This window comes from Phalangium opilio, unplaced genomic scaffold (genome assembly GCF_054372755.1).
Source record: "Phalangium opilio isolate 3A_F unplaced genomic scaffold, DU_Popi_V2 ptg000077l_1, whole genome shotgun sequence".
Lineage (NCBI taxonomy): Eukaryota > Metazoa > Arthropoda > Arachnida > Opiliones > Phalangiidae > Phalangium > Phalangium opilio.
The window spans coordinates 6,803,207-6,825,407 of record NW_028324185.1 but is presented as its reverse complement, the minus strand read 5'-3'; the positions used below and the strand labels follow the sequence as shown (position 1 = coordinate 6,825,407).

At 38.4% G+C, this 22,201-nt stretch overlaps 1 protein-coding gene and 58 non-coding genes across 60 annotated transcripts; all 59 read left to right on the top strand.

Annotated features, from left to right (window-relative positions):
* The first annotated feature begins 1,911 nt into the window (after positions 1–1,911).
* Positions 1,912–3,907, top strand: LOC149657228 (uncharacterized). 2 transcript variants are annotated; one of them, XM_089844569.1, is made up of 3 exons: positions 1,912–2,606; positions 2,677–2,755; positions 3,774–3,897. In XM_089844569.1, the coding sequence occupies exons 1-2, from the start codon at positions 2,169–2,171 to the stop codon at positions 2,707–2,709; spliced, it is 471 nt and encodes a 156-aa protein (XP_089700695.1). In that variant the 5' UTR covers positions 1,912–2,168; the 3' UTR covers positions 2,710–2,755; positions 3,774–3,897. The 2 variants fall into 2 exon arrangements, with proteins under 2 accessions (XP_089700695.1, XP_089700694.1); XM_089844568.1 differs by having other exon boundaries at positions 2,677–3,907.
* Positions 3,908–5,520: 1,613 nt separating this feature from the next.
* On the top strand, positions 5,521–5,593 carry TRNAR-UCG (transfer RNA arginine (anticodon UCG)). Its single transcript has one exon. It is a non-coding gene; the product is annotated as a tRNA-Arg (tRNA).
* A 91-nt stretch (positions 5,594–5,684) lies between these two features.
* TRNAR-ACG (transfer RNA arginine (anticodon ACG)) lies at positions 5,685–5,757 on the top strand. Its single transcript has one exon. It is a non-coding gene; the product is annotated as a tRNA-Arg (tRNA).
* Positions 5,758–5,842: 85 nt separating this feature from the next.
* Positions 5,843–5,915, top strand: TRNAR-UCG (transfer RNA arginine (anticodon UCG)). Its single transcript has one exon. It is a non-coding gene; the product is annotated as a tRNA-Arg (tRNA).
* A 419-nt stretch (positions 5,916–6,334) lies between these two features.
* TRNAR-ACG (transfer RNA arginine (anticodon ACG)) lies at positions 6,335–6,407 on the top strand. The gene has a single exon. It is a non-coding gene; the product is annotated as a tRNA-Arg (tRNA).
* Positions 6,408–6,498: 91 nt separating this feature from the next.
* TRNAC-ACA (transfer RNA cysteine (anticodon ACA)) lies at positions 6,499–6,571 on the top strand. The gene has a single exon. It is a non-coding gene; the product is annotated as a tRNA-Cys (tRNA).
* A 91-nt stretch (positions 6,572–6,662) lies between these two features.
* On the top strand, positions 6,663–6,735 carry TRNAC-ACA (transfer RNA cysteine (anticodon ACA)). The gene has a single exon. It is a non-coding gene; the product is annotated as a tRNA-Cys (tRNA).
* Positions 6,736–6,826: 91 nt separating this feature from the next.
* Positions 6,827–6,899, top strand: TRNAR-ACG (transfer RNA arginine (anticodon ACG)). The gene has a single exon. It is a non-coding gene; the product is annotated as a tRNA-Arg (tRNA).
* Positions 6,900–7,148: 249 nt separating this feature from the next.
* TRNAR-UCG (transfer RNA arginine (anticodon UCG)) lies at positions 7,149–7,221 on the top strand. Its single transcript has one exon. It is a non-coding gene; the product is annotated as a tRNA-Arg (tRNA).
* A 413-nt stretch (positions 7,222–7,634) lies between these two features.
* On the top strand, positions 7,635–7,707 carry TRNAR-UCG (transfer RNA arginine (anticodon UCG)). Its single transcript has one exon. It is a non-coding gene; the product is annotated as a tRNA-Arg (tRNA).
* A 255-nt stretch (positions 7,708–7,962) lies between these two features.
* TRNAR-ACG (transfer RNA arginine (anticodon ACG)) lies at positions 7,963–8,035 on the top strand. Its single transcript has one exon. It is a non-coding gene; the product is annotated as a tRNA-Arg (tRNA).
* Positions 8,036–8,290: 255 nt separating this feature from the next.
* TRNAR-ACG (transfer RNA arginine (anticodon ACG)) lies at positions 8,291–8,363 on the top strand. The gene has a single exon. It is a non-coding gene; the product is annotated as a tRNA-Arg (tRNA).
* Positions 8,364–8,612: 249 nt separating this feature from the next.
* Positions 8,613–8,685, top strand: TRNAR-UCG (transfer RNA arginine (anticodon UCG)). The gene has a single exon. It is a non-coding gene; the product is annotated as a tRNA-Arg (tRNA).
* Positions 8,686–8,940: 255 nt separating this feature from the next.
* Positions 8,941–9,013, top strand: TRNAR-ACG (transfer RNA arginine (anticodon ACG)). Its single transcript has one exon. It is a non-coding gene; the product is annotated as a tRNA-Arg (tRNA).
* Positions 9,014–9,268: 255 nt separating this feature from the next.
* Positions 9,269–9,341, top strand: TRNAR-ACG (transfer RNA arginine (anticodon ACG)). Its single transcript has one exon. It is a non-coding gene; the product is annotated as a tRNA-Arg (tRNA).
* Positions 9,342–9,432: 91 nt separating this feature from the next.
* On the top strand, positions 9,433–9,505 carry TRNAC-ACA (transfer RNA cysteine (anticodon ACA)). Its single transcript has one exon. It is a non-coding gene; the product is annotated as a tRNA-Cys (tRNA).
* A 249-nt stretch (positions 9,506–9,754) lies between these two features.
* TRNAR-UCG (transfer RNA arginine (anticodon UCG)) lies at positions 9,755–9,827 on the top strand. The gene has a single exon. It is a non-coding gene; the product is annotated as a tRNA-Arg (tRNA).
* A 249-nt stretch (positions 9,828–10,076) lies between these two features.
* Positions 10,077–10,149, top strand: TRNAR-UCG (transfer RNA arginine (anticodon UCG)). Its single transcript has one exon. It is a non-coding gene; the product is annotated as a tRNA-Arg (tRNA).
* Positions 10,150–10,404: 255 nt separating this feature from the next.
* On the top strand, positions 10,405–10,477 carry TRNAC-ACA (transfer RNA cysteine (anticodon ACA)). Its single transcript has one exon. It is a non-coding gene; the product is annotated as a tRNA-Cys (tRNA).
* Positions 10,478–10,726: 249 nt separating this feature from the next.
* On the top strand, positions 10,727–10,799 carry TRNAR-UCG (transfer RNA arginine (anticodon UCG)). Its single transcript has one exon. It is a non-coding gene; the product is annotated as a tRNA-Arg (tRNA).
* Positions 10,800–11,048: 249 nt separating this feature from the next.
* On the top strand, positions 11,049–11,121 carry TRNAR-UCG (transfer RNA arginine (anticodon UCG)). The gene has a single exon. It is a non-coding gene; the product is annotated as a tRNA-Arg (tRNA).
* A 91-nt stretch (positions 11,122–11,212) lies between these two features.
* On the top strand, positions 11,213–11,285 carry TRNAR-ACG (transfer RNA arginine (anticodon ACG)). The gene has a single exon. It is a non-coding gene; the product is annotated as a tRNA-Arg (tRNA).
* Positions 11,286–11,534: 249 nt separating this feature from the next.
* Positions 11,535–11,607, top strand: TRNAR-UCG (transfer RNA arginine (anticodon UCG)). Its single transcript has one exon. It is a non-coding gene; the product is annotated as a tRNA-Arg (tRNA).
* A 249-nt stretch (positions 11,608–11,856) lies between these two features.
* TRNAR-UCG (transfer RNA arginine (anticodon UCG)) lies at positions 11,857–11,929 on the top strand. The gene has a single exon. It is a non-coding gene; the product is annotated as a tRNA-Arg (tRNA).
* Positions 11,930–12,020: 91 nt separating this feature from the next.
* On the top strand, positions 12,021–12,093 carry TRNAC-ACA (transfer RNA cysteine (anticodon ACA)). The gene has a single exon. It is a non-coding gene; the product is annotated as a tRNA-Cys (tRNA).
* A 91-nt stretch (positions 12,094–12,184) lies between these two features.
* TRNAR-UCG (transfer RNA arginine (anticodon UCG)) lies at positions 12,185–12,257 on the top strand. The gene has a single exon. It is a non-coding gene; the product is annotated as a tRNA-Arg (tRNA).
* Positions 12,258–12,506: 249 nt separating this feature from the next.
* TRNAR-UCG (transfer RNA arginine (anticodon UCG)) lies at positions 12,507–12,579 on the top strand. Its single transcript has one exon. It is a non-coding gene; the product is annotated as a tRNA-Arg (tRNA).
* A 249-nt stretch (positions 12,580–12,828) lies between these two features.
* TRNAR-UCG (transfer RNA arginine (anticodon UCG)) lies at positions 12,829–12,901 on the top strand. The gene has a single exon. It is a non-coding gene; the product is annotated as a tRNA-Arg (tRNA).
* Positions 12,902–12,992: 91 nt separating this feature from the next.
* TRNAR-ACG (transfer RNA arginine (anticodon ACG)) lies at positions 12,993–13,065 on the top strand. Its single transcript has one exon. It is a non-coding gene; the product is annotated as a tRNA-Arg (tRNA).
* An 85-nt stretch (positions 13,066–13,150) lies between these two features.
* Positions 13,151–13,223, top strand: TRNAR-UCG (transfer RNA arginine (anticodon UCG)). Its single transcript has one exon. It is a non-coding gene; the product is annotated as a tRNA-Arg (tRNA).
* Positions 13,224–13,472: 249 nt separating this feature from the next.
* TRNAR-UCG (transfer RNA arginine (anticodon UCG)) lies at positions 13,473–13,545 on the top strand. The gene has a single exon. It is a non-coding gene; the product is annotated as a tRNA-Arg (tRNA).
* Positions 13,546–13,794: 249 nt separating this feature from the next.
* Positions 13,795–13,867, top strand: TRNAR-UCG (transfer RNA arginine (anticodon UCG)). The gene has a single exon. It is a non-coding gene; the product is annotated as a tRNA-Arg (tRNA).
* Positions 13,868–14,122: 255 nt separating this feature from the next.
* TRNAR-ACG (transfer RNA arginine (anticodon ACG)) lies at positions 14,123–14,195 on the top strand. The gene has a single exon. It is a non-coding gene; the product is annotated as a tRNA-Arg (tRNA).
* Positions 14,196–14,450: 255 nt separating this feature from the next.
* Positions 14,451–14,523, top strand: TRNAR-ACG (transfer RNA arginine (anticodon ACG)). The gene has a single exon. It is a non-coding gene; the product is annotated as a tRNA-Arg (tRNA).
* A 249-nt stretch (positions 14,524–14,772) lies between these two features.
* TRNAR-UCG (transfer RNA arginine (anticodon UCG)) lies at positions 14,773–14,845 on the top strand. Its single transcript has one exon. It is a non-coding gene; the product is annotated as a tRNA-Arg (tRNA).
* A 419-nt stretch (positions 14,846–15,264) lies between these two features.
* Positions 15,265–15,337, top strand: TRNAR-ACG (transfer RNA arginine (anticodon ACG)). The gene has a single exon. It is a non-coding gene; the product is annotated as a tRNA-Arg (tRNA).
* A 91-nt stretch (positions 15,338–15,428) lies between these two features.
* On the top strand, positions 15,429–15,501 carry TRNAC-ACA (transfer RNA cysteine (anticodon ACA)). The gene has a single exon. It is a non-coding gene; the product is annotated as a tRNA-Cys (tRNA).
* A 249-nt stretch (positions 15,502–15,750) lies between these two features.
* On the top strand, positions 15,751–15,823 carry TRNAR-UCG (transfer RNA arginine (anticodon UCG)). Its single transcript has one exon. It is a non-coding gene; the product is annotated as a tRNA-Arg (tRNA).
* A 583-nt stretch (positions 15,824–16,406) lies between these two features.
* Positions 16,407–16,479, top strand: TRNAR-ACG (transfer RNA arginine (anticodon ACG)). The gene has a single exon. It is a non-coding gene; the product is annotated as a tRNA-Arg (tRNA).
* Positions 16,480–16,570: 91 nt separating this feature from the next.
* TRNAC-ACA (transfer RNA cysteine (anticodon ACA)) lies at positions 16,571–16,643 on the top strand. Its single transcript has one exon. It is a non-coding gene; the product is annotated as a tRNA-Cys (tRNA).
* Positions 16,644–16,892: 249 nt separating this feature from the next.
* Positions 16,893–16,965, top strand: TRNAR-UCG (transfer RNA arginine (anticodon UCG)). The gene has a single exon. It is a non-coding gene; the product is annotated as a tRNA-Arg (tRNA).
* A 249-nt stretch (positions 16,966–17,214) lies between these two features.
* On the top strand, positions 17,215–17,287 carry TRNAR-UCG (transfer RNA arginine (anticodon UCG)). Its single transcript has one exon. It is a non-coding gene; the product is annotated as a tRNA-Arg (tRNA).
* Positions 17,288–17,706: 419 nt separating this feature from the next.
* Positions 17,707–17,779, top strand: TRNAR-ACG (transfer RNA arginine (anticodon ACG)). Its single transcript has one exon. It is a non-coding gene; the product is annotated as a tRNA-Arg (tRNA).
* Positions 17,780–17,870: 91 nt separating this feature from the next.
* Positions 17,871–17,943, top strand: TRNAR-ACG (transfer RNA arginine (anticodon ACG)). Its single transcript has one exon. It is a non-coding gene; the product is annotated as a tRNA-Arg (tRNA).
* Positions 17,944–18,356: 413 nt separating this feature from the next.
* Positions 18,357–18,429, top strand: TRNAR-UCG (transfer RNA arginine (anticodon UCG)). The gene has a single exon. It is a non-coding gene; the product is annotated as a tRNA-Arg (tRNA).
* A 249-nt stretch (positions 18,430–18,678) lies between these two features.
* TRNAR-UCG (transfer RNA arginine (anticodon UCG)) lies at positions 18,679–18,751 on the top strand. Its single transcript has one exon. It is a non-coding gene; the product is annotated as a tRNA-Arg (tRNA).
* Positions 18,752–19,170: 419 nt separating this feature from the next.
* Positions 19,171–19,243, top strand: TRNAR-ACG (transfer RNA arginine (anticodon ACG)). The gene has a single exon. It is a non-coding gene; the product is annotated as a tRNA-Arg (tRNA).
* A 91-nt stretch (positions 19,244–19,334) lies between these two features.
* On the top strand, positions 19,335–19,407 carry TRNAC-ACA (transfer RNA cysteine (anticodon ACA)). Its single transcript has one exon. It is a non-coding gene; the product is annotated as a tRNA-Cys (tRNA).
* Positions 19,408–19,656: 249 nt separating this feature from the next.
* On the top strand, positions 19,657–19,729 carry TRNAR-UCG (transfer RNA arginine (anticodon UCG)). Its single transcript has one exon. It is a non-coding gene; the product is annotated as a tRNA-Arg (tRNA).
* Positions 19,730–19,984: 255 nt separating this feature from the next.
* Positions 19,985–20,057, top strand: TRNAC-ACA (transfer RNA cysteine (anticodon ACA)). The gene has a single exon. It is a non-coding gene; the product is annotated as a tRNA-Cys (tRNA).
* Positions 20,058–20,148: 91 nt separating this feature from the next.
* Positions 20,149–20,221, top strand: TRNAR-UCG (transfer RNA arginine (anticodon UCG)). Its single transcript has one exon. It is a non-coding gene; the product is annotated as a tRNA-Arg (tRNA).
* Positions 20,222–20,470: 249 nt separating this feature from the next.
* Positions 20,471–20,543, top strand: TRNAR-UCG (transfer RNA arginine (anticodon UCG)). Its single transcript has one exon. It is a non-coding gene; the product is annotated as a tRNA-Arg (tRNA).
* A 91-nt stretch (positions 20,544–20,634) lies between these two features.
* Positions 20,635–20,707, top strand: TRNAR-ACG (transfer RNA arginine (anticodon ACG)). The gene has a single exon. It is a non-coding gene; the product is annotated as a tRNA-Arg (tRNA).
* An 85-nt stretch (positions 20,708–20,792) lies between these two features.
* On the top strand, positions 20,793–20,865 carry TRNAR-UCG (transfer RNA arginine (anticodon UCG)). The gene has a single exon. It is a non-coding gene; the product is annotated as a tRNA-Arg (tRNA).
* Positions 20,866–20,956: 91 nt separating this feature from the next.
* On the top strand, positions 20,957–21,029 carry TRNAR-UCG (transfer RNA arginine (anticodon UCG)). The gene has a single exon. It is a non-coding gene; the product is annotated as a tRNA-Arg (tRNA).
* A 249-nt stretch (positions 21,030–21,278) lies between these two features.
* On the top strand, positions 21,279–21,351 carry TRNAR-UCG (transfer RNA arginine (anticodon UCG)). The gene has a single exon. It is a non-coding gene; the product is annotated as a tRNA-Arg (tRNA).
* A 249-nt stretch (positions 21,352–21,600) lies between these two features.
* On the top strand, positions 21,601–21,673 carry TRNAR-UCG (transfer RNA arginine (anticodon UCG)). The gene has a single exon. It is a non-coding gene; the product is annotated as a tRNA-Arg (tRNA).
* Positions 21,674–21,928: 255 nt separating this feature from the next.
* TRNAC-ACA (transfer RNA cysteine (anticodon ACA)) lies at positions 21,929–22,001 on the top strand. Its single transcript has one exon. It is a non-coding gene; the product is annotated as a tRNA-Cys (tRNA).
* A 91-nt stretch (positions 22,002–22,092) lies between these two features.
* TRNAR-UCG (transfer RNA arginine (anticodon UCG)) lies at positions 22,093–22,165 on the top strand. The gene has a single exon. It is a non-coding gene; the product is annotated as a tRNA-Arg (tRNA).
* Positions 22,166–22,201: the final 36 nt, after the last annotated feature.

Below are 22,201 nucleotides of genomic sequence, written 5' to 3'. Positions count from 1 at the left end.
ATAAAACACTCTAAAAGTACACTATACCATAATAAAATACATTAAGGTACAATAAAACTACAATAAAACACAGTAAAACACAATAAACCATTTAAATTGCAATAAAATATACTAAAAGTACAATAAAACTATAATGAAACACTCTAAAACACAATAAAACACTCTAAAACTACAATAAAACACTCTAAAAGTACACTATACCATAATAAAACTACAATAAAACACAGTAAAACACAATAGAATACACTAAAATTACAATAAAACACTCTAAAAGTACAATAAAACACTCTAAAACACAATAAAACACTCTAAAACTACAATAAAACACTTCAAAAGTACACTATACCATAATAAAATACACTAAAAGTACAATAAAACTACAATAAAATACACTAAAAGTACAATAAAACTACAATAAAACACAGTAAAACACAATAGAATACACTAAAATTACAATAAAACACTCTAAAAGTACACTATACCATAATAAAATACATTAAGGTACAATAAAACTACAATAAAATACAGTAAAACACAATAAAACACTCTAAACCTACACTATACCACTATAAAACACACTAAAAGCACAATAAAACATTTAAATTGCTATAAAACTGCAATAAAACAGTCTAAAATTCACTTAAATTAAAACAAAACACACTAAACTACAGTAAAACATGGTTACACTAGACCGCCAAGAAGAAAAACATTGAATTTTTTGAAAGTTATTTATTTGCCTTAGTTTTCCCAGGTTTGTACGAACCATGAATTAAACCTCGTTCAGATAGACAGTTGTTTAAATGGTAAAAAGATAAGGTTTGAAAATAGGCTTATATTAAAGAAAGTCTGCGAAATACTTATTCGCGAAATAATTATTCGCGTCATTGGATCTCATGTGATAATGAACTTCATGAAACATTAAACTGTTAGTGTTATCACACAAACACTCGGCTAACCTGCAAATCTGCATGGCCTTGAATATATAATGCGTAGCTATGTCGTTTTCATCACTATAATTTTTCCTTATGGTTTTGTTAGTTTTATATACCATAAACATACACATATGAAGAGCTAAGTTAAGAACTCTTAAGTATTGGTTTGGACAATGAAATTCGTATCCTCCATAATAAAATGTACGAAATTTACATCCCTCCTCATTGCGAGGATGGCAACTACCTAACTGACAAATATTTGAGGTTCCATACATTTTGTTCGGTGTCAGGTAAATTCGTGGATACTATCCCCAGTGATTTCTTTCAATTTGAATTGATGAACCTTGTTATTTATGATACATGGAAACTGTCTAACAAACATGTTAATTAATGACCCTGGGGGTAATTGCACTGTAGAAGTTAGTAATCTGTACATTGCCAAGTGTTTCAATCCAAAATTTATATTAGGACCATTAACGTATTGCCATATATAACCTTCACCATCGGCTATATTATAGACTTCATTCGGTGTGGGGTTTATTAGTAAATACCCCGTTTCGGGATCTGTAGTCCTTTCGGATTTTCCGTAATCTTTATCCCATCCGATAGCACCAAATTTTTCAATTCGTCTTAAGTTGTTTCGTCTAACGACGGCTTCTAAAGTAATGGGTGAATTCATTCTACAATCCTCACTACAGCAGATAGGCTAGGAAGGGGTGTCCGATGTGTTGTCAGTTTCGGAGAACGCTTTTGATTCGTCCCTGATGGTGTAAAAATTAACCAAATACTCTAACTGTTTGTTATAAGAGAGTAAAATATATTTCCAATTATCTTTGACGTCAACCTTGTCTTTGCTTTATAAAAACAACTGTTTGTTATAAGATATAAAAATATATTTCCAATTATCTTTGACGTCAACCTTGTTTTCGCTTTATAAAAGCAACTGTTATAAGAGATAAAAATATATATCCTTTACAAAAGTAACCTTGGTTCGCTTGTTAAGGACTCTCGCTAAGGGGATTCGAACTCGTGAACAACGAGTTTAAAGGCAGATACGTTAACGAGCGAACCAATGTTACTTGAGGGTGTATTCGGTTGATGACTATAGTACCGTGGATTTATTAATATAATATGATTCTTTCCCCCCCGTGACGAAAAGTATATCTACTGAATAACCAATGTAGTTTTTGCTAACGCAATAGTCGAAAAAATCGTTTAGTTCTAGTTCTTGATAATATGTCTACTGATAAAATGAAACCTTATCCGACTGGATGTTATCAATGCGGCGGAAGCCTTATTGAGTTTCCAGATCACGCCGGACAAACGTTTTATTGCGATGGAGATCTCGATTGTCCTTTAAGACATCACACTGTTTTTGTAACAAAAAATAATCACATACACCCGATAGAAGAAAAATTTCAACCTTTGAGTCCGGATAGAGTGTGTTTAGTATGCGGTACGTATTCGTCGGCGAAGGACGCTCGTAACGCCGAATGTTCCGAAGAAGGCACAACTTGTCGGTTTACGGCTAAATCCGTTATAAAAGCGAGAGGCACCACGACCGTACACTGTAAAATTTGTTTTTTTTGGCATTTAAAAAACACCAAATGCGATACGAAAAACCGTTGCTTCAAATGCGACAAACTTTACCTGATGAGAGAAAATCATCTTTGTGTAAAAAATTAAAAATAATAATAAAATGTTGCTTAGTTTTTCACATATAATAACTGTACATTCCCAATAGCAATCCAATATTATAACGATATTTTTCGTTTGAATCAACTAACCATTCCACGAACATCTGTCACGACAAAACGGAAACAGTAGGTGTACCATTTTTGAAACGCTTTTCACCCAATACCAGTTCAATATAAACCAACTAGTTTTTTCTACCTTTGGCTGCATAGTGATAATTTATCTTTGCGTATGAATTTACGATTGTAGGTTTGTTGTTTGTACATTTTTTTATTTAAATGAGAAAGTATACAGATCATATACAAATAACATTGAGATTACTTGAATATCAAGTATTGATTAACTTAGTTTTGAAGCTGTTGTTTGTACATTTTATATTTAAATCAACATTTATACAGATGAGATTACTTGAATATCAAGTATAGATTAACTTAGTTTTGAAGGTGTCTATTTTCTCAGGCATACTCCAGGAACATTTCGTGGAGGTTATAGTTGGGCATCATATCAACGTCTAAGACTTATACAAATTCTGTGGGGGGAATTTCTTCTCGCCATCTTACGTAATAAGTTGTTGGGGTACGGCCCTTTATGGCTATAGTTTTCACCCGCAACTCTGACTGACTGTAGTTTATCTATCAAAGATTTACAAGGGTCTCTGCGACTTTCTTCAGCCGTTAATGGATCTAAGCGGTTAGGTTTAGACACGTTAGGACGAGTCCTGGAATTTGGTGTTGACCTGTAAACGGGGTAGCCTCGGCCTCCACCTTGGCTTTAGTACCATTCTAATAGAAAATTAGACGTGAATTGCTTTGTCTTCAATCTCGTTGTTAATTGCTTTAAACTTGAAGACTCTATTTTCAATCACTTGGCACAGCTAAATAGTTTGTTCTTTATGTTAAAATCAATTAAAAATAATTTACTTTCTACACCCTGAATATCTAAATAGTGGAATGTGTGCTCTATCCATTTTTAAATAAACAAACTATGAATTCAATTTCAATAGGGAATAACAAAGTAGGTTCTAGTACCTTGATTGGAACGTTGGTAATAAATATAAACATACGACAGGAGGAAAATGCCTGAAAAACTAGTTATTTCAAAAGGTATGACAATCTAACAGCTCAAATTAAAGTCGAGTCCTTTCAGATTTCGATGCCGATTTAGCTGGAAAAAACAAATCCCTTAAACATTTATATGTTGGAAGAAATTTTGCTACTATTAAACCATTGCAAGTACGACATCTTTACCAAAATAGTCTGGTTTAGTATAGGTAATTGCTTTCAAACCACTACTAACCTATCGGTGATTTATTTTGAATTAGTGATAACTTCGTTATAACTTGGAGGTAGGTTAGGTTTAGACACGTTAGGACGAGTCCTGGCATTTGGTGTTGACCTGTAAACGGGGTAGCCTCGGCCTCCACCTTGGCTTTAGTACCATTCTAATAGAAAATTAGACGTGAATTGCTTTGAATATGCCAGATTTAAAAGGAGAGTATTTTCACACGCTTACTTTTCTGTGATTGTATTTTGAAACTAAGTACTGGTATTTGATTCCGTTTGGGCTGACAAATCTTTGTTCCTTTTGTAAGTATAACTCTACATTCAGAGACTAATTACGCTTTCTACTATTGCGTCTAAGATGAATTTCTTATATATTAATTACGCTTTTACGTGTACCTTTTAATTACCATCCAGCAGAGACCTATCATTAACCCTTGGCAATGTATTAAAGCTATCCATTCTCGTCTCTTATCAATGACGTCACAGCTACAATTGTAGAAGATTTAAGCCTTGGTAATGTACGTTTAAAGCTTCCATTCGTCTCTTATCAATGACGTCACAACTACAATTGTAGAAGATTTAAGCCTTGGCAATGTACGTTTAAAGTTTTTATCGTCTCTTATCAATGACGTCACAGTTGTAGAAGAGACTGACTTTTAATTACCATTAAAAACAATACCATAATCAAAATAAACTCCTTGAAATTTTGAGTCAAACTAAATATTACAATGGATTGCGCAACTTTCAGCCTATCATTAACCCTTGGCCATGTACGTTTAATAAATTCTCGTCTCTTATCAATGACGTCACAAATACAGTTGTAGAAGGGAGGAGTTTCCCAATAGGCGGCGCACGGTGTTTTCCCGCCAATGACGTCACAAATACAGTTGTAGATTTTCCCGCCAATGACGTCACAGATACAGTTGTAGACAGGTCTGCCAGATTCCCGCGCAGGGTTTTCCCGCGAGGGGGCGCGCGAGTTTTCCCGCGAGGGGGCGCAGCCGCCAGGGGGCGCGCGGGGGCCCGCGAGTTTTCCCGCGAGGGGGCGCGCGCGAGTTTCCCAAGGGGGCGTGGCGAGAGGGTGACCTTGAAATTCTACACCTACACTCTACACCTACATTCTACACCTACATTCTACACCTACGGAGGTACGAAGTGCGGCTTTACACTACTCAGGTTCGAGTCCTGGCAAGCTCGGCATTACAATTTAAAGATGATTATTAGTATATAACGGAAGGGAAATTTATAATATTGAAATGCTTCAATAGCATTTGGATTAACCTCCAACGGGCTTGTGGCGCAATGGATAACGCGTCTGCCTACGGAGCAGAAGATTCCAGGTTCGAGTCTTGCCAAGCTCGGTATTAACAATTAAAGATGATTATTAGAATATAACGGAAGGGAAATTTAAAATATTGCAATGCTTCAATAGCCTTTAGATAAACTTCCAACGGGTTTGTGGCGCAATGGATAACGCGTCTGCCTACGGAGCAAAAGATTCTAGGTTCGAGTCCTGGCAAGCTCGGTGTTTATTAAAATTAATGATCTTTTATGCGTCATAAAAATGCATAAATACAATGTTTGGAAAAGTTTTTGATAGAACGAAGCAAGGGCTTGTAGCGTAATGGATAACGCGTCTGCCTTCGAAGCAGAAGATTCCAGGTTCGAGTCCTGGCAAGCTCGGTATTAACATTTAAAGATGATTATTAGAATATAACGGAAGGGAAATTTATATTATTGCAATGCTTCAATAGCATTTAGATTAACTTCCAACGGGCTTGTGGCGCAATGGATAACGCGTCTGCCTACGGAGCAAAAGATTCTAGGTTCGAGTCCTGGCAAGCTCAGTGTTTATTTTAATTAAAGATCTTTTATGCGTCATAAAAATGCATAAATACAATGTTTGGAAAAGTTTTTGATAGACCGAAGCAAGGGCTTGTGGCGTAATGGATAACGCGTCTGCCTTCGAAGCAGAAGATTCCAGGTTCGAGCCCTGGCAAGGTCGGTATTAACATTTAAAGATGATTATTGGAATGTAACGGAAGGGAAATTTACAATATTGCAATGATTCAATAGCATTTAGATTAACCTCCAACGGGCTTGTGGCGCAATGGATAACGCGTCTGCCTACGGAGCAGAAGATTTAAGGTTTGAGTCCAGGCAAGCTCGGTATTAACATTTAAAGATGATTATTAGAATATAACGGAAGGGAAATTTAAAATATTGCAATGCTTCAATAGCATTTAGATAAACCTCCAACGGGCTTGTGGCGCAATGGATAACGCGTCTGCCTACGGAGCAGAAGATTTAAGGTTCTAGTCCTGGCAAGCTCGGTATTAACATTTAAAGATGATTATTGGAATGTAACGGAAGGGAAATTTATAATATTGCAATGCTTCAATAGCATTTAGATTAACCTCCAACGGGCTTGTGGCGAAATGGATAACGCGTCTGCCTACGGAGCAGAAGATTCCAGGTTCGAGTCCTGGCAAGCTCGGTATTAACATTTAAAGATGATTATTAGAATATAACGGAAGGGAAATTTATAATATTGCAATGCTTCAATAGCATTTAGATTAACTTCCAACGGGCTTGTGGCGCAATGGATAACGCGTCTGCCTACAGAGCAGAAGATTCCAGGTTCGAGTCCTGGTAAGCTCGGTATTAACATTTAAAGATGATTATTAGAATATAACGGAAGGGAAATTTAAAATATTACAATGCTTCAATAGCATTTAGATAAACTTCCAACGGGCTTGTGGCGCAATGGATAACGCGTCTGCCTACAGAGCAGAAGATTTAAGGTTCGAGTCCTGGCAAGCTCGGTATTAACATTTAAAGATGATAATTGGAATGTAACGGAAGGGAAATTTATAATATTGCAATGATTCAATAGCATTTAGATTAAACTCCAACGGGCTTGTGGCGCAATGGATAACGCGTCTGCCTACGGAGCAGAAGATTCCAGGTTCGAGTCCTGGTAAGCTCGGTATTAACATTTAAAGATGATTATTAGAATATAACGGAAGGGAAATTTAAAATATTACAATGCTTCAATAGCATTTAGATAAACTTCCAACGGGCTTGTGGCGCAATGGATAACGCGTCTGCCTACAGAGTAAAAGATTCTAGGTTCGAGTCATGGCAAGCTCGGTGTTTATTTTAATTAAAGATCTTTTATGCGTCATAAAAATGCATAAATACAATGTTTGGAAAAGTTTTTGATAGAACGAAGCAAGGGCTTGTAGCGTAATGGATAACGCGTCTGCCTTCGAAGCAGAAGATTCCAGGTTCGAGTCCTGGCAAGCTCGGTATTAACATTTAAAGATGATTATTGGAATATAACGGAAGGGAAATTTATTTTTTTGCAATGCTTCAATAGCATTTAGATTAACCTCCAACGGGCTTGTGGCGCAATGGATAACGCGTCTGCCTACGGAGCGGAAGATTTAAGGTTCGAGTCCTGGCAAGCTCGGTATTAACATTTAAAGATGATTATTGGAATGTAACGGAAGGGAAATTTATAATATTGCAATGATTCAATAGCATTTAGATTAACCTCCAACGGGCTTGTGGCGCAATGGATAACGCGTCTGCCTACAGAGCAAAAGATTCTAGGTTCAAGTCATGGCAAGCTCAGTGTTTATTTTAATTAAAGATCTTTTATGCGTCATAAAAATGCATAAATACAATGTTTGGAAAAGTTTTTGATAGAACGAAGCAAGGGCTTGTAGCGTAATGGATAACGCGTCTGCCTTCGAAGCAGAAGATACCAGGTTCGAGTCCTGGCAAGCACGGTATTAACATTTAAAGATGATTATTAGAATATAACGGAAGGGAAATTTATAATTTTGCAATGCTTCAATAGCATTTAGATTAACCTCCAACGGGCGTGTGGCTAAATGGATAACGCGTCTGCCTACGGAGCAGAAGATTTAAGGTTCGAGTCCTGGCAAGCTCGGTATTAACATTTAAAGATGATTATTGGAATGTAGCGGAAAGGAAATTTTTAATATTGCAAGGATTCAATAGCATTTAGATTAACCTCCAACGGGCTTGTGGCGCAATGGATAACGCGTCTGCCTACGGAGCAGAAGATTCCAGGTTCGAGTCCTGGTAAGCTCGGTATTAACATTTAAAGATGATTATTAGAATATAACGGAAGGGAAATTTAAAATATTACTATGCTTCAATAGCATTTAGATAAACTTCCAACGGGCTTGTGCCGCAATGGATAACGCGTCTGCCTACAGAGCAGAAGATTTAAGGTTCGAGTCCTGGCAAGCTCGGTATTAACATTTAAAGATGATAATTGGAATGTAACGGAAGGGAAATTTATAATATTGCAATGATTCAATAGCATTTAGATTAAACTCCAACGGGCTTGTGGCGCAATGGATAACGCGTCTGCCTACGGAGCAGAAGATTCCAGGTTCGAGTCCTGGCAAGCTCGGTATTAACATTTAAAGATGATTATTAGAATATAACGGAAGGGAAATTTAAAATATTGCAATGCTTCAATAGCATTTAGATAAACCTCCAACGGGCTTGTGGCGCAATGGATAACGCGTCTGCCTACAGAGTAAAAGATTCTAGGTTCGAGTCATGGCAAGCTCGGTGTTTATTTTAATTAAAGATCTTTTATGCGTCATAAAAATGCATAAATACAATGTTTGGAAAAGTTTTTGATAGAACGAAGCAAGGGCTTGTAGCGTAATGGATAACGCGTCTGCCTTCGAAGCAGAAGATTCCAGGTTCGAGTCCTGGCAAGCTCGGTATTAACATTTAAAGATGATTATTAGAATATAACGGAACGGAAATTTATAATTTTGCAATGCTTCAATAGCATTTAGATTAACCTCCAACGGGCGTGTGGCTAAATGGATAACGCGTCTGCCTACGGAGCAGAAGATTTAAGGTTCGAGTCCTGGCAAGCTCGGTATTAACATTTAAAGATGATTATTGGAATGTAGCGGAAGGGAAATTTTTAATATTGCAATGATTCAATAGCATTAAGATTAACCTCCAGCGGGCTTGTGGCGCAATGGATAATGCGTCTGCCTACGGAGCAGAAGATTCCAGGTTCGAGTCCTGGCAAGCTCGGTATTAACATTTAAAGATGATTATTAGAATATAACGGAAGGGAAATTTATAATATTGCAATGCTTCAATAGCATTTAGATTAACCTCCAACGGGCTTGTGGCGCAATGGATAACGCGTCTGCCTACGGAGCGGAAGATTTAAGGTTCGAGTCCTGGCATGCTCGGTATTAACATTTAAAGATGATTATTGGAATGTAACGGAAGGGAAATTTATAATATTGCAATGATTCAATAGCATTTAGGTTAACTTCCAACGGGCTTGTGGCGCAATGGGTAACGCGTCTGCCTACGGAGCAGAAGATTCCAGGTTCGAGTCCTGGCAAGCTCGGTATTAGCATTTAAAGATGGTTATTAGTATATAACGGAAGGGAAATTTAAAATATTGCAATGCTTCAATAGCATTTAGATAAACCTCCAACGGGCTTGTGGCGCAATGGATAACGCGTCTGCCTACAGAGCAGAAGATTTAAGGTTCGAGTCCTGGCAAGCTCGGTATTAACATTTAAAGATGATTATTGGAATGTAACGGAAGGGAAATTTATAATATTGCAATGATTCAATAGTATTTAAATTAACCTCCAACGGGCTTGTGGCGCAATGGATAACGCGTCTGCCCACGGAGCAAAAGATTCTAGGTTCGAGTCATGGAGAGCTCGGTGTTTATTTAAATTAAAGATCTTTTATGCGTCATAAAAATGCATAAATACAATGTTTGGAAAAGTTTTTGATAGAACGAAGCAAGGGCTTGTGGCGTAATGGATAACGCGTCAGCCTTCGAAGCAGAAGATTCCAGGTTCGAGTCCTGGCAAGCTCGGTATTAACATTTAAAGATGATTATTAGAATATAACGGAAGGGAAATTTCAAATATTGCAATGCTTCAATAGCATTTAGATAAACCTCCAACGGGCTTGTGGCGCAATGGATAACGCGTCTGCCTACGGAGCAAAAGATTCTAGGTTCGAGTCATGGAGAGCTAGGTGTTTATTTAAATTAAAGATCTTTTATGCGTCATAAAAATGCATGAATACAATGTTTGGAAAAGTTTTTGATAGAACGAAGCAAGGGTTTGTAGCGTAATGGATAACGCGTCTGCCTTCGAAGCAGAAGATTCCAGGTTCGAGTCCTGGCAAGCTCGGTATTAACATTTAAAGATGATTATTGGAATATAACGGAAGGGAAATTTATAATATTGCAATGATTCAATAGCATTTTGATTAACTTCCAACGGGCTTGTGGCGCAATGGATAACGCGTCTGCCTACGGAGCAGAAGATTCCAGGTTCGATTCCTGGCAAGGTAGGTATTAACATTTAAAGATGATTATTGGAATGTAACGGAAGGGAAATTTATAATATTGCAATGATTCAATAGCATTTAGATTAACCTCCAACGGGCTTGTGGCGCAATGGATAACGCGTCTGCCTACAGAGCAGAAGATTTAAGGTTCGAGTCCTGGCAAGCTCGGTATTAACATTTAAAGATGGTTATTAGTATATAACGGAAGGGAAATTTAAAATATTGCAATGCTTCAATAGCATTTAGATAAACCTCCAACGGGCTTGTGGCGCAATGGATAACGCGTCTGCCTACGGAGCAAAAGATTCTAGGTTCGAGTTATGGCAAGCTCGGTGTTTATTTTAATTAAAGATCTTTTATGCGTCATAAAAATGCATTTATACAATGTTTGGAAACGTTTTTGATAGAACGAAGCAAGGGCTTGTTGCGTAATGGATAACGCGTCTGCCTTCGATGCAGAAGATTCCAGGTTCGAGTCCTGGCAAGCTCGTTAATAACATTTAAAGATGATTATTGGAATGTAACGGAAGGGAAATTTATAATATTGCAATGCTTCAATAGCATTTAAATAAACCTCCAACGGGCTTGTGGCGCCACGGATAACGCGTCTGCCTACGGAGCAAAAGATTCTAGGTTCGAGTTATGGCAAGCTCGGTGTTTATTTTAATTAAAGATCTTTTATGCGTCATAAAAATGCATTTATACAATGTTTGGAAACGTTTTTGATAGAACGAAGCAAGGGCTTGTTGCGTAATGGATAACGCGTCTGCCTTCGATGCAGAAGATTCCAGGTTCGAGTCCTGGCAAGCTCGTTATTAACATTTAAAGATGATTATTGGAATGTAACGGAAGGGAAATTTATAATATTGCAATGATTCAATAGCATTTAGATTAACCTCCAACGGGTTTGTGGCGCAATGGATAACGCGTCTGCCTACGGAGCAAAAGGTTCTAGGTTCGAGTCCTGGCAAGCTCGGTGTTAACATTTAAAGATGATTATTGGAATATAGCGGAAGGGAAATTTATAATATTGCAATGATTCAATAGCATTTTGATTAACCTCCAACGGGCTTGTGGCGCAATGGATAACGCGTCTGCCTACGGAGCAAAAGATTCTAGGTTCGAGTTATGGCAAGCTCGGTGTTTATTTTAATTAAAGATCTTTTATGCGTTATAAAAATGCATAAATACAATGTTTGGAAAAGTTTTTGATAGAACGAAGCAAGGGTTTGTAGCGTAATGGATAACGCGTCTGCCTTCGAAGCAGAAGATTCCAGGTTCGAGTCCTGGCAAGCTCGGTATTAACATTTAAAGATGATTATTAGAATATAACCGAAGGGAAATTTATAATATTGCAATGCTTCAATAGCATTTAAATAAACCTCCAACGGGCTTGTGGCGCCACGGATAACGCAGCTGTCTACAGAGCAAAAGATTCAAGGTTCGAGTCCTGGCAAGCTCGGTGTTTATTTTAATTAAAGATCTTTTATGCGTCATAAAAATGCATAAATACAATGTTTGGAAACGTTTTTGATAGAACGAAGCAAGGGCTTGTTGCGTAATGGATAACGCGTCTGCCTTCGATGCAGAAGATTCCAGGTTCGAGTCCTGGCAAGCTCGTTAATAACATTTAAAGATGATTATTGGAATGTAACGGAAGGGAAATTTATAATATTGCAATGATTCAATAGCATTTAGATTAACCTCCAACGGGCTTGTGGCGCAATGGATAACGCGTCTGCCTACAGAGCAGAAGATTTAAGGTTCGAGTCCTGGCAAGCTCGGTATTAACATTTAAAGATGATTATTAGAATATAACGGAAGGGAAATTTATAATATTGCAATGCTTCAATAGCATTTAGATTAACTTCCAACGGGCTTGTGGCGTAATGGATAACGCGTCTGCCTTCGAAGCAGAAGATTCCAGGTTCGAGTCCTGGCAAGCTCGGTGTTAACATTTAAAGATGATTATTGGAATATAACGGAAGGGAAATTTATAATATTGCAATGATTCAATAGCATTTTGATTAACCTCCAACGGGCTTGTGGCGCAATGGATAACGCGTCTGCCTACGGAGCAAAAGATTCTAGGTTCGAGTTATGGCAAGCTCGGTGTTTATTTTAATTAAAGATCTTTTATGCGTTATAAAAATGCATAAATACAATGTTTGGAAAAGTTTTTGATAGAACGAAGCAAGGGTTTGTAGCGTAATGGATAACGCGTCTGCCTTCGAAGCAGAAGATTCCAGGTTCGAGTCCTGGCAAGCTCGGTATTAACATTTAAAGATGATTATTAGAATATAACCGAAGGGAAATTTATAATATTGCAATGCTTCAATAGCATTTAAATAAACCTCCAACGGGCTTGTGGCGCCACGGATAACGCAGCTGTCTACAGAGCAAAAGATTCTAGGTTCGAGTTATGGCAAGCTCGGTGTTTATTTTAATTAAAGATCTTTTATGCGTTATAAAAATGCATAAATACAATGTTTGGAAACGTTTTTGATAGAACGAAGCAAGGGCTTGTTGCGTAATGGATAACGCGTCTGCCTTCGATGCAGAAGATTCCAGGTTCGAGTCCTGGCAAGCTCGTTATTAACATTTAAAGATGATTATTGGAATGTAACGGAAGGGAAATTTATAATATTGCAATGATTCAATAGCATTTAGATTAACCTCCAACGGGTTTGTGGCGCAATGGATAACGCGTCTGCCTACGGAGCAAAAGGTTCTAGGTTCGAGTCCTGGCAAGCTCGGTGTTTATTTAAATTAAAGATCTTTTATGCGTCATAAAAATGCATAAATACAATGTTTGGAAAAGTTTTTGATAGAACGAAGCAAGGGTTTGTAGCGTAATGGATAACGCGTCTGCCTTCGAAGCAGAAGATTCCAGGTTCGAGTCCTGGCAAGCTCGGTATTAACATTTAAAGATGATTATTAGAATATAACCGAAGGGAGATTTATAATATTGCAATGCTTCAATAGCATTTAGATTAACTTCCAACGGGCTTGTGGCGCAATGAATAACGCGTCTGCCCTCGGAGCAAAAGATTCTAGGTTCGAGTCCTGGCAAGCTCGGTGTTTATTTTAATTAAAGATCTTTTATGCGTCATAAAAATGCATAAATACAATGTTTGGAAACGTTTTTGATACAACGAAGCACGGGCTTGTGGCGTAATGGATAACGCGTCTGCCTTCGAGGCAGAAGATTCCAGGTTCGAGTCCTGGCAAGCTCGGTATTAACATTTAAAGATGATTATTAGAATATAACGGAAGGGAAATTTACAATATTGCAATGCTTCAATAGCATTTAGATAAACCTCCAACGGGCTTGTGGCGCAATGGATAACGCGTCTGCCTACGGAGCGAAAGATTCTAGGTTCGAGTCATGGCAAGCTCGGTGTTTATTTAAATTAAAGATCTTTTATGCGTCATAAAAATGCATAAATACAATGTTTGGAAAAGTTTTTGATAGAACGAAGCAAGAGCTTGTAGCGTAATGGATAACGCGTCTGCCTTCGAAGCAGAAGATACCAGGTTCGAGTCCTGGCAAGCACGGTATTAACATTTAAAGATGATTATTAGAATATAACGGAAGGGAAATTTATAATTTTGCAATGCTTCAATAGCATTTAGATTAACCTCCAACGGGCGTGTGGCTAAATGGATAACGCGTCTGCCTACGGAGCAGAAGATTTAAGGTTCGAGTCCTGGCAAGCTCGGTATTAACATTTAAAGATGATTATTGGAATGTAGCGGAAAGGAAATTTTTAATATTGCAAGGATTCAATAGCATTTAGATTAACCTCCAACGGGCTTGTGGCGCAATGGATAACGCGTCTGCCTACGGAGCAGAAGATTCCAGGTTCGAGTCCTGGTAAGCTCGGTATTAACATTTAAAGATGATTATTAGAATATAACGGAAGGGAAATTTAAAATATTACTATGCTTCAATAGCATTTAGATAAACTTCCAACGGGCTTGTGCCGCAATGGATAACGCGTCTGCCTACAGAGCAGAAGATTTAAGGTTCGAGTCCTGGCAAGCTCGGTATTAACATTTAAAGATGATAATTGGAATGTAACGGAAGGGAAATTTATAATATTGCAATGATTCAATAGCATTTAGATTAAACTCCAACGGGCTTGTGGCGCAATGGATAACGCGTCTGCCTACGGAGCAGAAGATTCCAGGTTCGAGTCCTGGCAAGCTCGGTATTAACATTTAAAGATGATTATTAGAATATAACGGAAGGGAAATTTAAAATATTGCAATGCTTCAATAGCATTTAGATAAACCTCCAACGGGCTTGTGGCGCAATGGATAACGCGTCTGCCTACAGAGTAAAAGATTCTAGGTTCGAGTCATGGCAAGCTCGGTGTTTATTTTAATTAAAGATCTTTTATGCGTCATAAAAATGCATAAATACAATGTTTGGAAAAGTTTTTGATAGAACGAAGCAAGGGCTTGTAGCGTAATGGATAACGCGTCTGCCTTCGAAGCAGAAGATTCCAGGTTCGAGTCCTGGCAAGCTCGGTATTAACATTTAAAGATGATTATTAGAATATAACGGAAGGGAAATTTATAATTTTGAAATGCTTCAATAGCATTTAGATTAACCTCCAACGGGCGTGTGGCTAAATGGATAACGCGTCTGCCTACGGAGCAGAAGATTTAAGGTTCGAGTCCTGGCAAGCTCGGTATTAACATTTAAAGATGATTATTGGAATGTAGCGGAAGGGAAATTTATAATATTGCAATGCTTCAATAGCATTTAGATTAACCTACAACGGGCTTGTGGCGCAATGGATAACGCGTCTGCCTACGGAGCGGAAGATTTAAGGTTCGAGTCCTGGCAAGCTCGGTATTAACATTTAAAGATGATTATTGGAATGTAACGGAAGGGAAATTTATAATATTGCAATGATTCAATAGCATTTAGGTTAACCTCCAACGGGCTTGTGGCGCAATGGGTAACGCGTCTGCCTACGGAGCAGAAGATTCCAGGTTCGAGTCCTGGCAAGCTCGGTATTAACATTTAAAGATGGTTATTAGTATATAACGGAAGGGAAATTTAAAATATTGCAATGCTTCAATAGCATTTAGATAAACCTCCAACGGGCTTGTGGCGCAATGGATAACGCGTCTGCCTACAGAGCAGAAGATTTAAGGTTCGAGTCCTGGCAAGCTCGGTATTAACATTTAAAGATGATTATTGGAATGTAACGGAAGGGAAATTTATAATATTGCAATGATTCAATAGTATTTATATTAACCTCCAACGGGCTTGTGGCGCAATGGATAACGCGTCTGCCCACGGAGCAAAAGATTCTAGGTTCGAGTCATGGAGAGCTCGGTGTTTATTTAAATTAAAGATCTTTTATGCGTCATAAAAATGCATAAATACAATGTTTGGAAAAGTTTTTGATAGAACGAAGCAAGGACTTGTGGCGTAATGGATAACGCGTCTGCCTTCGAAGCAGAAGATTCCAGGTTCGAGTCCTGGCAAGCTCGGTATTAACATTTAAAGATGATTATTAGAATATAACGGAAGGGAAATTTATAATTTTGAAATGCTTCAATAGCATTTAGATTAACCTCCAACGGGCGTGTGGCTAAATGGATAACGCGTCTGCCTTCGAAGCAGAAGATTCCAGGTTCGAGTCCTGGCAAGCTCGGTATTAACATTTAAAGATGATTATTAGAATATAACGGAAGGGAAATTTATAATTTTGAAATGCTTCAATAGCATTTAGATTAACCTCCAACGGGCGTGTGGCTAAATGGATAACGCGTCTGCCTACGGAGCAGAAGATTTAAGGTTCGAGTCCTGGCAAGCTCGGTATTAACATTTAAAGATGATTATTGGAATGTAGCGGAAGGGAAATTTATAATATTGCAATGCTTCAATAGCATTTAGATTAACCTACAACGGGCTTGTGGCGCAATGGATAACGCGTCTGCCTACGGAGCGGAAGATTTAAGGTTCGAGTCCTGGCAAGCTCGGTATTAACATTTAAAGATGATTATTGGAATGTAACGGAAGGGAAATTTATAATATTGCAATGATTCAATAGCATTTAGGTTAACCTCCAACGGGCTTGTGGCGCAATGGGTAACGCGTCTGCCTACGGAGCAGAAGATTCCAGGTTCGAGTCCTGGCAAGCTCGGTATTAACATTTAAAGATGGTTATTAGTATATAACGGAAGGGAAATTTAAAATATTGCAATGCTTCAATAGCATTTAGATAAACCTCCAACGGGCTTGTGGCGCAATGGATAACGCGTCTGCCTACAGAGCAGAAGATTTAAGGTTCGAGTCCTGGCAAGCTCGGTATTAACATTTAAAGATGATTATTGGAATGTAACGGAAGGGAAATTTATAATATTGCAATGATTCAATAGTATTTATATTAACCTCCAACGGGCTTGTGGCGCAATGGATAACGCGTCTGCCCACGGAGCAAAAGATTCTAGGTTCGAGTCATGGAGAGCTCGGTGTTTATTTAAATTAAAGATCTTTTATGCGTCATAAAAATGCATAAATACAATGTTTGGAAAAGTTTTTGATAGAACGAAGCAAGGACTTGTGGCGTAATGGATAACGCGTCTGCCTTCGAAGCAGAAGATTCCAGGTTCGAGTCCTGGCAAGCTCGGTATTAACATTTAAAGATGATTATTAGAATATAACGGAAGGGAAATTTAAAATATTGCAATGCTTCAATAGCATTTAGATAAACCTCCAACGGGCTTGTGGCGCAATGGATAACGCGTCTGCCTACAGAGTAAAAGATTCTAGGTTCGAGTCATGGCAAGCTCGGTGTTTATTTTAATTAAAGATCTTTTATGCGTCATAAAAATGCATAAATACAATGTTTGGAAAAGTTTTTGATAGAACGAAGCAAGGGCTTGTAGCGTAATGGATAACGCGTCTGCCTTCGAAGCAGAAGATTCCAGGTTCGAGTCCTGGCAAGCTCGGTATTAACATTTAAAGATGATTATTAGAATATAACGGAAGGGAAATTTATAATTTTGAAATGCTTCAATAGCATTTAGATTAACCTCCAACGGGCGTGTGGCTAAATGGATAACGCGTCTGCCTACGGATCAGAAGATTTAAGGTTCGAGTCCTGGCAAGCTCGGTATTAACATTTAAAGATGATTATTGGAATGTAGCGGAAGGGAAATTTATAATATTGCAATGCTTCAATAGCATTTAGATTAACCTCCAACGGGCTTGTGGCGCAATGGATAACGCGTCTGCCTACGGAGCGGAAGATTTAAGGTTCGAGTCCTGGCAAGCTCGGTATTAACATTTAAAGATGATTATTGGAATGTAACGGAAGGGAAATTTATAATATTGCAATGATTCAATAGCATTTAGGTTAACCTCCAACGGGCTTGTGGCGCAATGGGTAACGCGTCTGCCTACGGAGCAGAAGATTCCAGGTTCGAGTCCTGGCAAGCTCGGTATTAACATTTAAAGATGATTATTGGAATGTAACGGAAGGGAAATTTATAATATTGCAATGATTCAATAGCATTTAGGTTAACCTCCAACGGGCTTGTGGCGCAATGGGTAACGCGTCTGCCTACGGAGCAGAAGATTCCAGGTTCGAGTCCTGGCAAGCTCGGTATTAACATTTAAAGATGGTTATTAGTATATAACGGAAGGGAAATTTAAAATATTGCAATGCTTCAATAGCATTTAGATAAACCTCCAACGGGCTTGTGGCGCAATGGATAACGCGTCTGCCTACAGAGCAGAAGATTTAAGGTTTGAGTCCTGGCAAGCTCGGTATTAACATTTAAAGATGATTATTGGAATGTAACGGAAGGGAAATTTATAATATTGCAATGATTCAATAGTATTTATATTAACCTCCAACGGGCTTGTGGCGCAATGGATAACGCGTCTGCCCACGGAGCAAAAGATTCTAGGTTCGAGTCATGGAGAGCTCGGTGTTTATTTAAATTAAAGATCTTTTATGCGTCATAAAAATGCATAAATACAATGTTTGGAAAAGTTTTTGATAGAACGAAGCAAGGGCTTGTGGCGTAATGGATAACGCGTCTGCCTTCGAAGCAGAAGATTCCAGGTTCGAGTCCTGGCAAGCTCGGTATTAACATTTAAAGATGATTATTAGAATATAACGGAAGGGAAATTTAAAATATTGCAATGCTTCAATAGCATTTAGATAAACCTCCAACGGGCTTGTGGCGCAATGGATAACGCGTCTGCCTACAGAGTAAAAGATTCTAGGTTCGAGTCATGGCAAGCTCGGTGTTTATTTTAATTAAAGATCTTTTATGCGTCATAAAAATGCATAAATACAATGTTTGGAAAAGTTTTTGATAGAACGAAGCAAGGGCTTGTAGCGTAATGGATAACGCGTCTGCCTTCGAAGCAGAAGATTCCAGGTTCGAGTCCTGGCAAGCTCGGTATTAACATTTAAAGATGATTATTAGAATATAACGGAAGGGAAATTTATAATTTTGAAATGCTTCAATAGCATTTAGATTAACCTCCAACGGGCGTGTGGCTAAATGGATAACGCGTCTGCCTACGGAGCAGAAGATTTAAGGTTCGAGTCCTGGCAAGCTCGGTATTAACATTTAAAGATGATTATTGGAATGTAGCGGAAGGGAAATTTATAATATTGCAATGCTTCAATAGCATTTAGATTAACCTCCAACGGGCTTGTGGCGCAATGGATAACGCGTCTGCCTACGGAGCGGAAGATTTAAGGTTCGAGTCCTGGCAAGCTCGGTATTAACATTTAAAGATGATTATTGGAATGTAACGGAAGGGAAATTTATAATATTGCAATGATTCAATAGCATTTAGGTTAACCTCCAACGGGCTTGTGGCGCAATGGGTAACGCGTCTGCCTACGGAGCAGAAGATTCCAGGTTCGAGTCCTGGCAAGCTCGGTATTAACATTTAAAGATGGTTATTAGTATATAACGGAAGGGAAATTTAAAATATTGCAATGCTTCAATAGCATTTAGATAAACCTCCAACGGGCTTGTGGCGCAATGGATAACGCGTCTGCCTACAGAGCAGAAGATTTAAGGTTCGAGTCCTGGCAAGCTCGGTATTAACATTTAAAGATGATTATTGGAATGTAACGGAAGGGAAATTTATAATATTGCAATGATTCAATAGTATTTATATTAACCTCCAACGGGCTTGTGGCGCAATGGATAACGCGTCTGCCCACGGAGCAAAAGATTCTAGGTTCGAGTCATGGAGAGCTCGGTGTTTATTTAAATTAAAGATCTTTTATGCGTCATAAAAATGCATGAATACAATGTTTGGAAAAGTTTTTGATAGAACGAAGCAAGGGTTTGTAGCGTAATGGATAACGCGTCTGCCTTCGAAGCAGAAGATTCCAGGTTCGAGTCCTGGCAAGCTCGGTATTAACATTTAAAGATGATTATTGGAATATAACGGAAGGGAAATTTATAATATTGCAATGATTCAATAGCATTTTGATTAACTTCCGACGGGCTTGTGGCGCAATGGATAACGCGTCTGCCTACGGAGCAGAAGATTCCAGGTTCGATTCCTGGCAAGGTAGGTATTAACATTTAAAGATGATTATTGGAATGTAACGGAAGGGAAATTTATAATATTGCAATGATTCAATAGCATTTAGATTAACCTCCAACGGGCTTGTGGCGCAATGGATAACGCGTCTGCCTACAGAGCAGAAGATTTAAGGTTCGAGTCCTGGCAAGCTCGGTATTAACATTTAAAGATGATTATTAGAATATAACGGAAGGGAAATTTATAATATTGCAATGCTTCAATAGCATTTAGATTAACTTCCAACGGGCTTGTGGCGTAATGGATAACGCGTCTGCCTTCGAAGCAGAAGATTCCAGGTTCGAGTCCTGGCAAGCTCGGTGTTAACATTTAAAGATGATTATAGGAATATAACGGAAGGGAAATTTACAATATTGCAATGATTCAATAGCATTTTGATTAACCTCCAACGGGCTTGTGGCGCAATGGATAACGCGTCTGCCTACGGAGCAAAAGATTCTAGGTTCGAGTTATGGCAAGCTCGGTGTTTATTTTAATTAAAGATCTTTTATGCGTTATAAAAATGCATAAATACAATGTTTGGAAACGTTTTTGATAGAACGAAGCAAGGGCTTGTTGCGTAATGGATAACGCGTCTGCCTTCGATGCAGAAGATTCCAGGTTCGAGTCCTGGCAAGCTCGTTATTAACATTTAAAGATGATTATTGGAATGTAACGGAAGGGAAATTTATAATATTGCAATGATTCAATAGCATTTAGATTAACCTCCAACGGGTTTGTGGCGCAATGGATAACGCGTCTGCCTACGGAGCAAAAGGTTCTAGGTTCGAGTCCTGGCAAGCTCGGTGTTTATTTAAATTAAAGATCTTTTATGCGTCATAAAAATGCATAAATACAATGTTTGGAAAAGTTTTTGATAGAACGAAGCAAGGGTTTGTAGCGTAATGGATAACGCGTCTGCCTTCGAAGCAGAAGATTCCAGGTTCGAGTCCTGGCAAGCTCGGTATTAACATTTAAAGATGATTATTAGAATATAACGGAAGGGAAATTTATAATATCGCAATGCTTCAATAGTATTTAGATTAACTTCCAACGGGCTTGTGGCGTAATGGATAACGCGTCTGCCTTCGAAGCAGAAGATTCCAGGTTCGAGTCCTGGCAAGCTCGGTATTAACATTTAAAGATGATTATTAGAATATAACGGAAGGGAAATTTATAATATTGCAATGCTTCAATAGCATTTAGATTAACCTCCAACGGGCTTGTGGCGCAATGGATAACGCGTCTGCCTACGGAGCAAAAGATTCTAGGTTCGAGTCATGGAGAGCTCGGTGTTTATTTAAATTAAAGATCTTTTATGCGTCATAAAAATGCATAAATACAATGTTTGGAAAAGTTTTTGATAGAACGAAGCAAGGGCTTGTGGCGTAATGGATAACGCGTCTGCCTTCGAAGCAGAAGAATCCAGGTTCGAGTCCTGGCAAGCTCGGTATTAACATTTAAAGATGATTATTAGAATATAACGGAAGGGAAATTTCAAATATTGCAATGCTTCAATAGCATTTAGATAAACCTCCAACGGGCTTGTGGCGCAATGGATAACGCGTCTGCCTACGGAGCAAAAGATTCTAGGTTCGAGTCATGGAGAGCTCGGTGTTTATTTAAATTAAAGATCTTTTATGCGTCATAAAAATGCATGAATACAATGTTTGGAAAAGTTTTTGATAGAACGAAGCAAGGGTTTGTAGCGTAATGGATAACGCGTCTGCCTTCGAAGCAGAAGATTCCAGGTTCGAGTCCTGGCAAGCTCGGTATTAACATTTTAAGATGATTATTAGAATATAACGGAAGGGAAATTTACAATATTGCAATGCTTCAATAGCATTTAGATTAACTTCCAACGGGCTTGTGGCGCAATGGATAACGCGTCTGCCTACGGAGCAGAAGATTCCAGGTTCGATTCCTGGCAAGGTAGGTATTAACATTTAAAGATGATTATTGGAATGTAACGGAAGGGAAATTTATAATATTGCAATGATTCAATAGCATTTAGATTAACCTCCAACGGGCTTGTGGCGCAATGGATAACGCGTCTGCCTACAGAGCAGAAGATTTAAGGTTCGAGTCCTGGCAAGCTCGGTATTAACATTTAAAGATGATTATTAGAATATAACGGAAGGGAAATTTATAATATTGCAATGCTTCAATAGCATTTAGATTAACTTCCAACGGGCTTGTGGCGTAATGGATAACGCGTCTGCCTTCGAAGCAGAAGATTCCAGGTTCGAGTCCTGGCAAGCTCGGTGTTAACATTTAAAGATGATTATTGGAATATAACG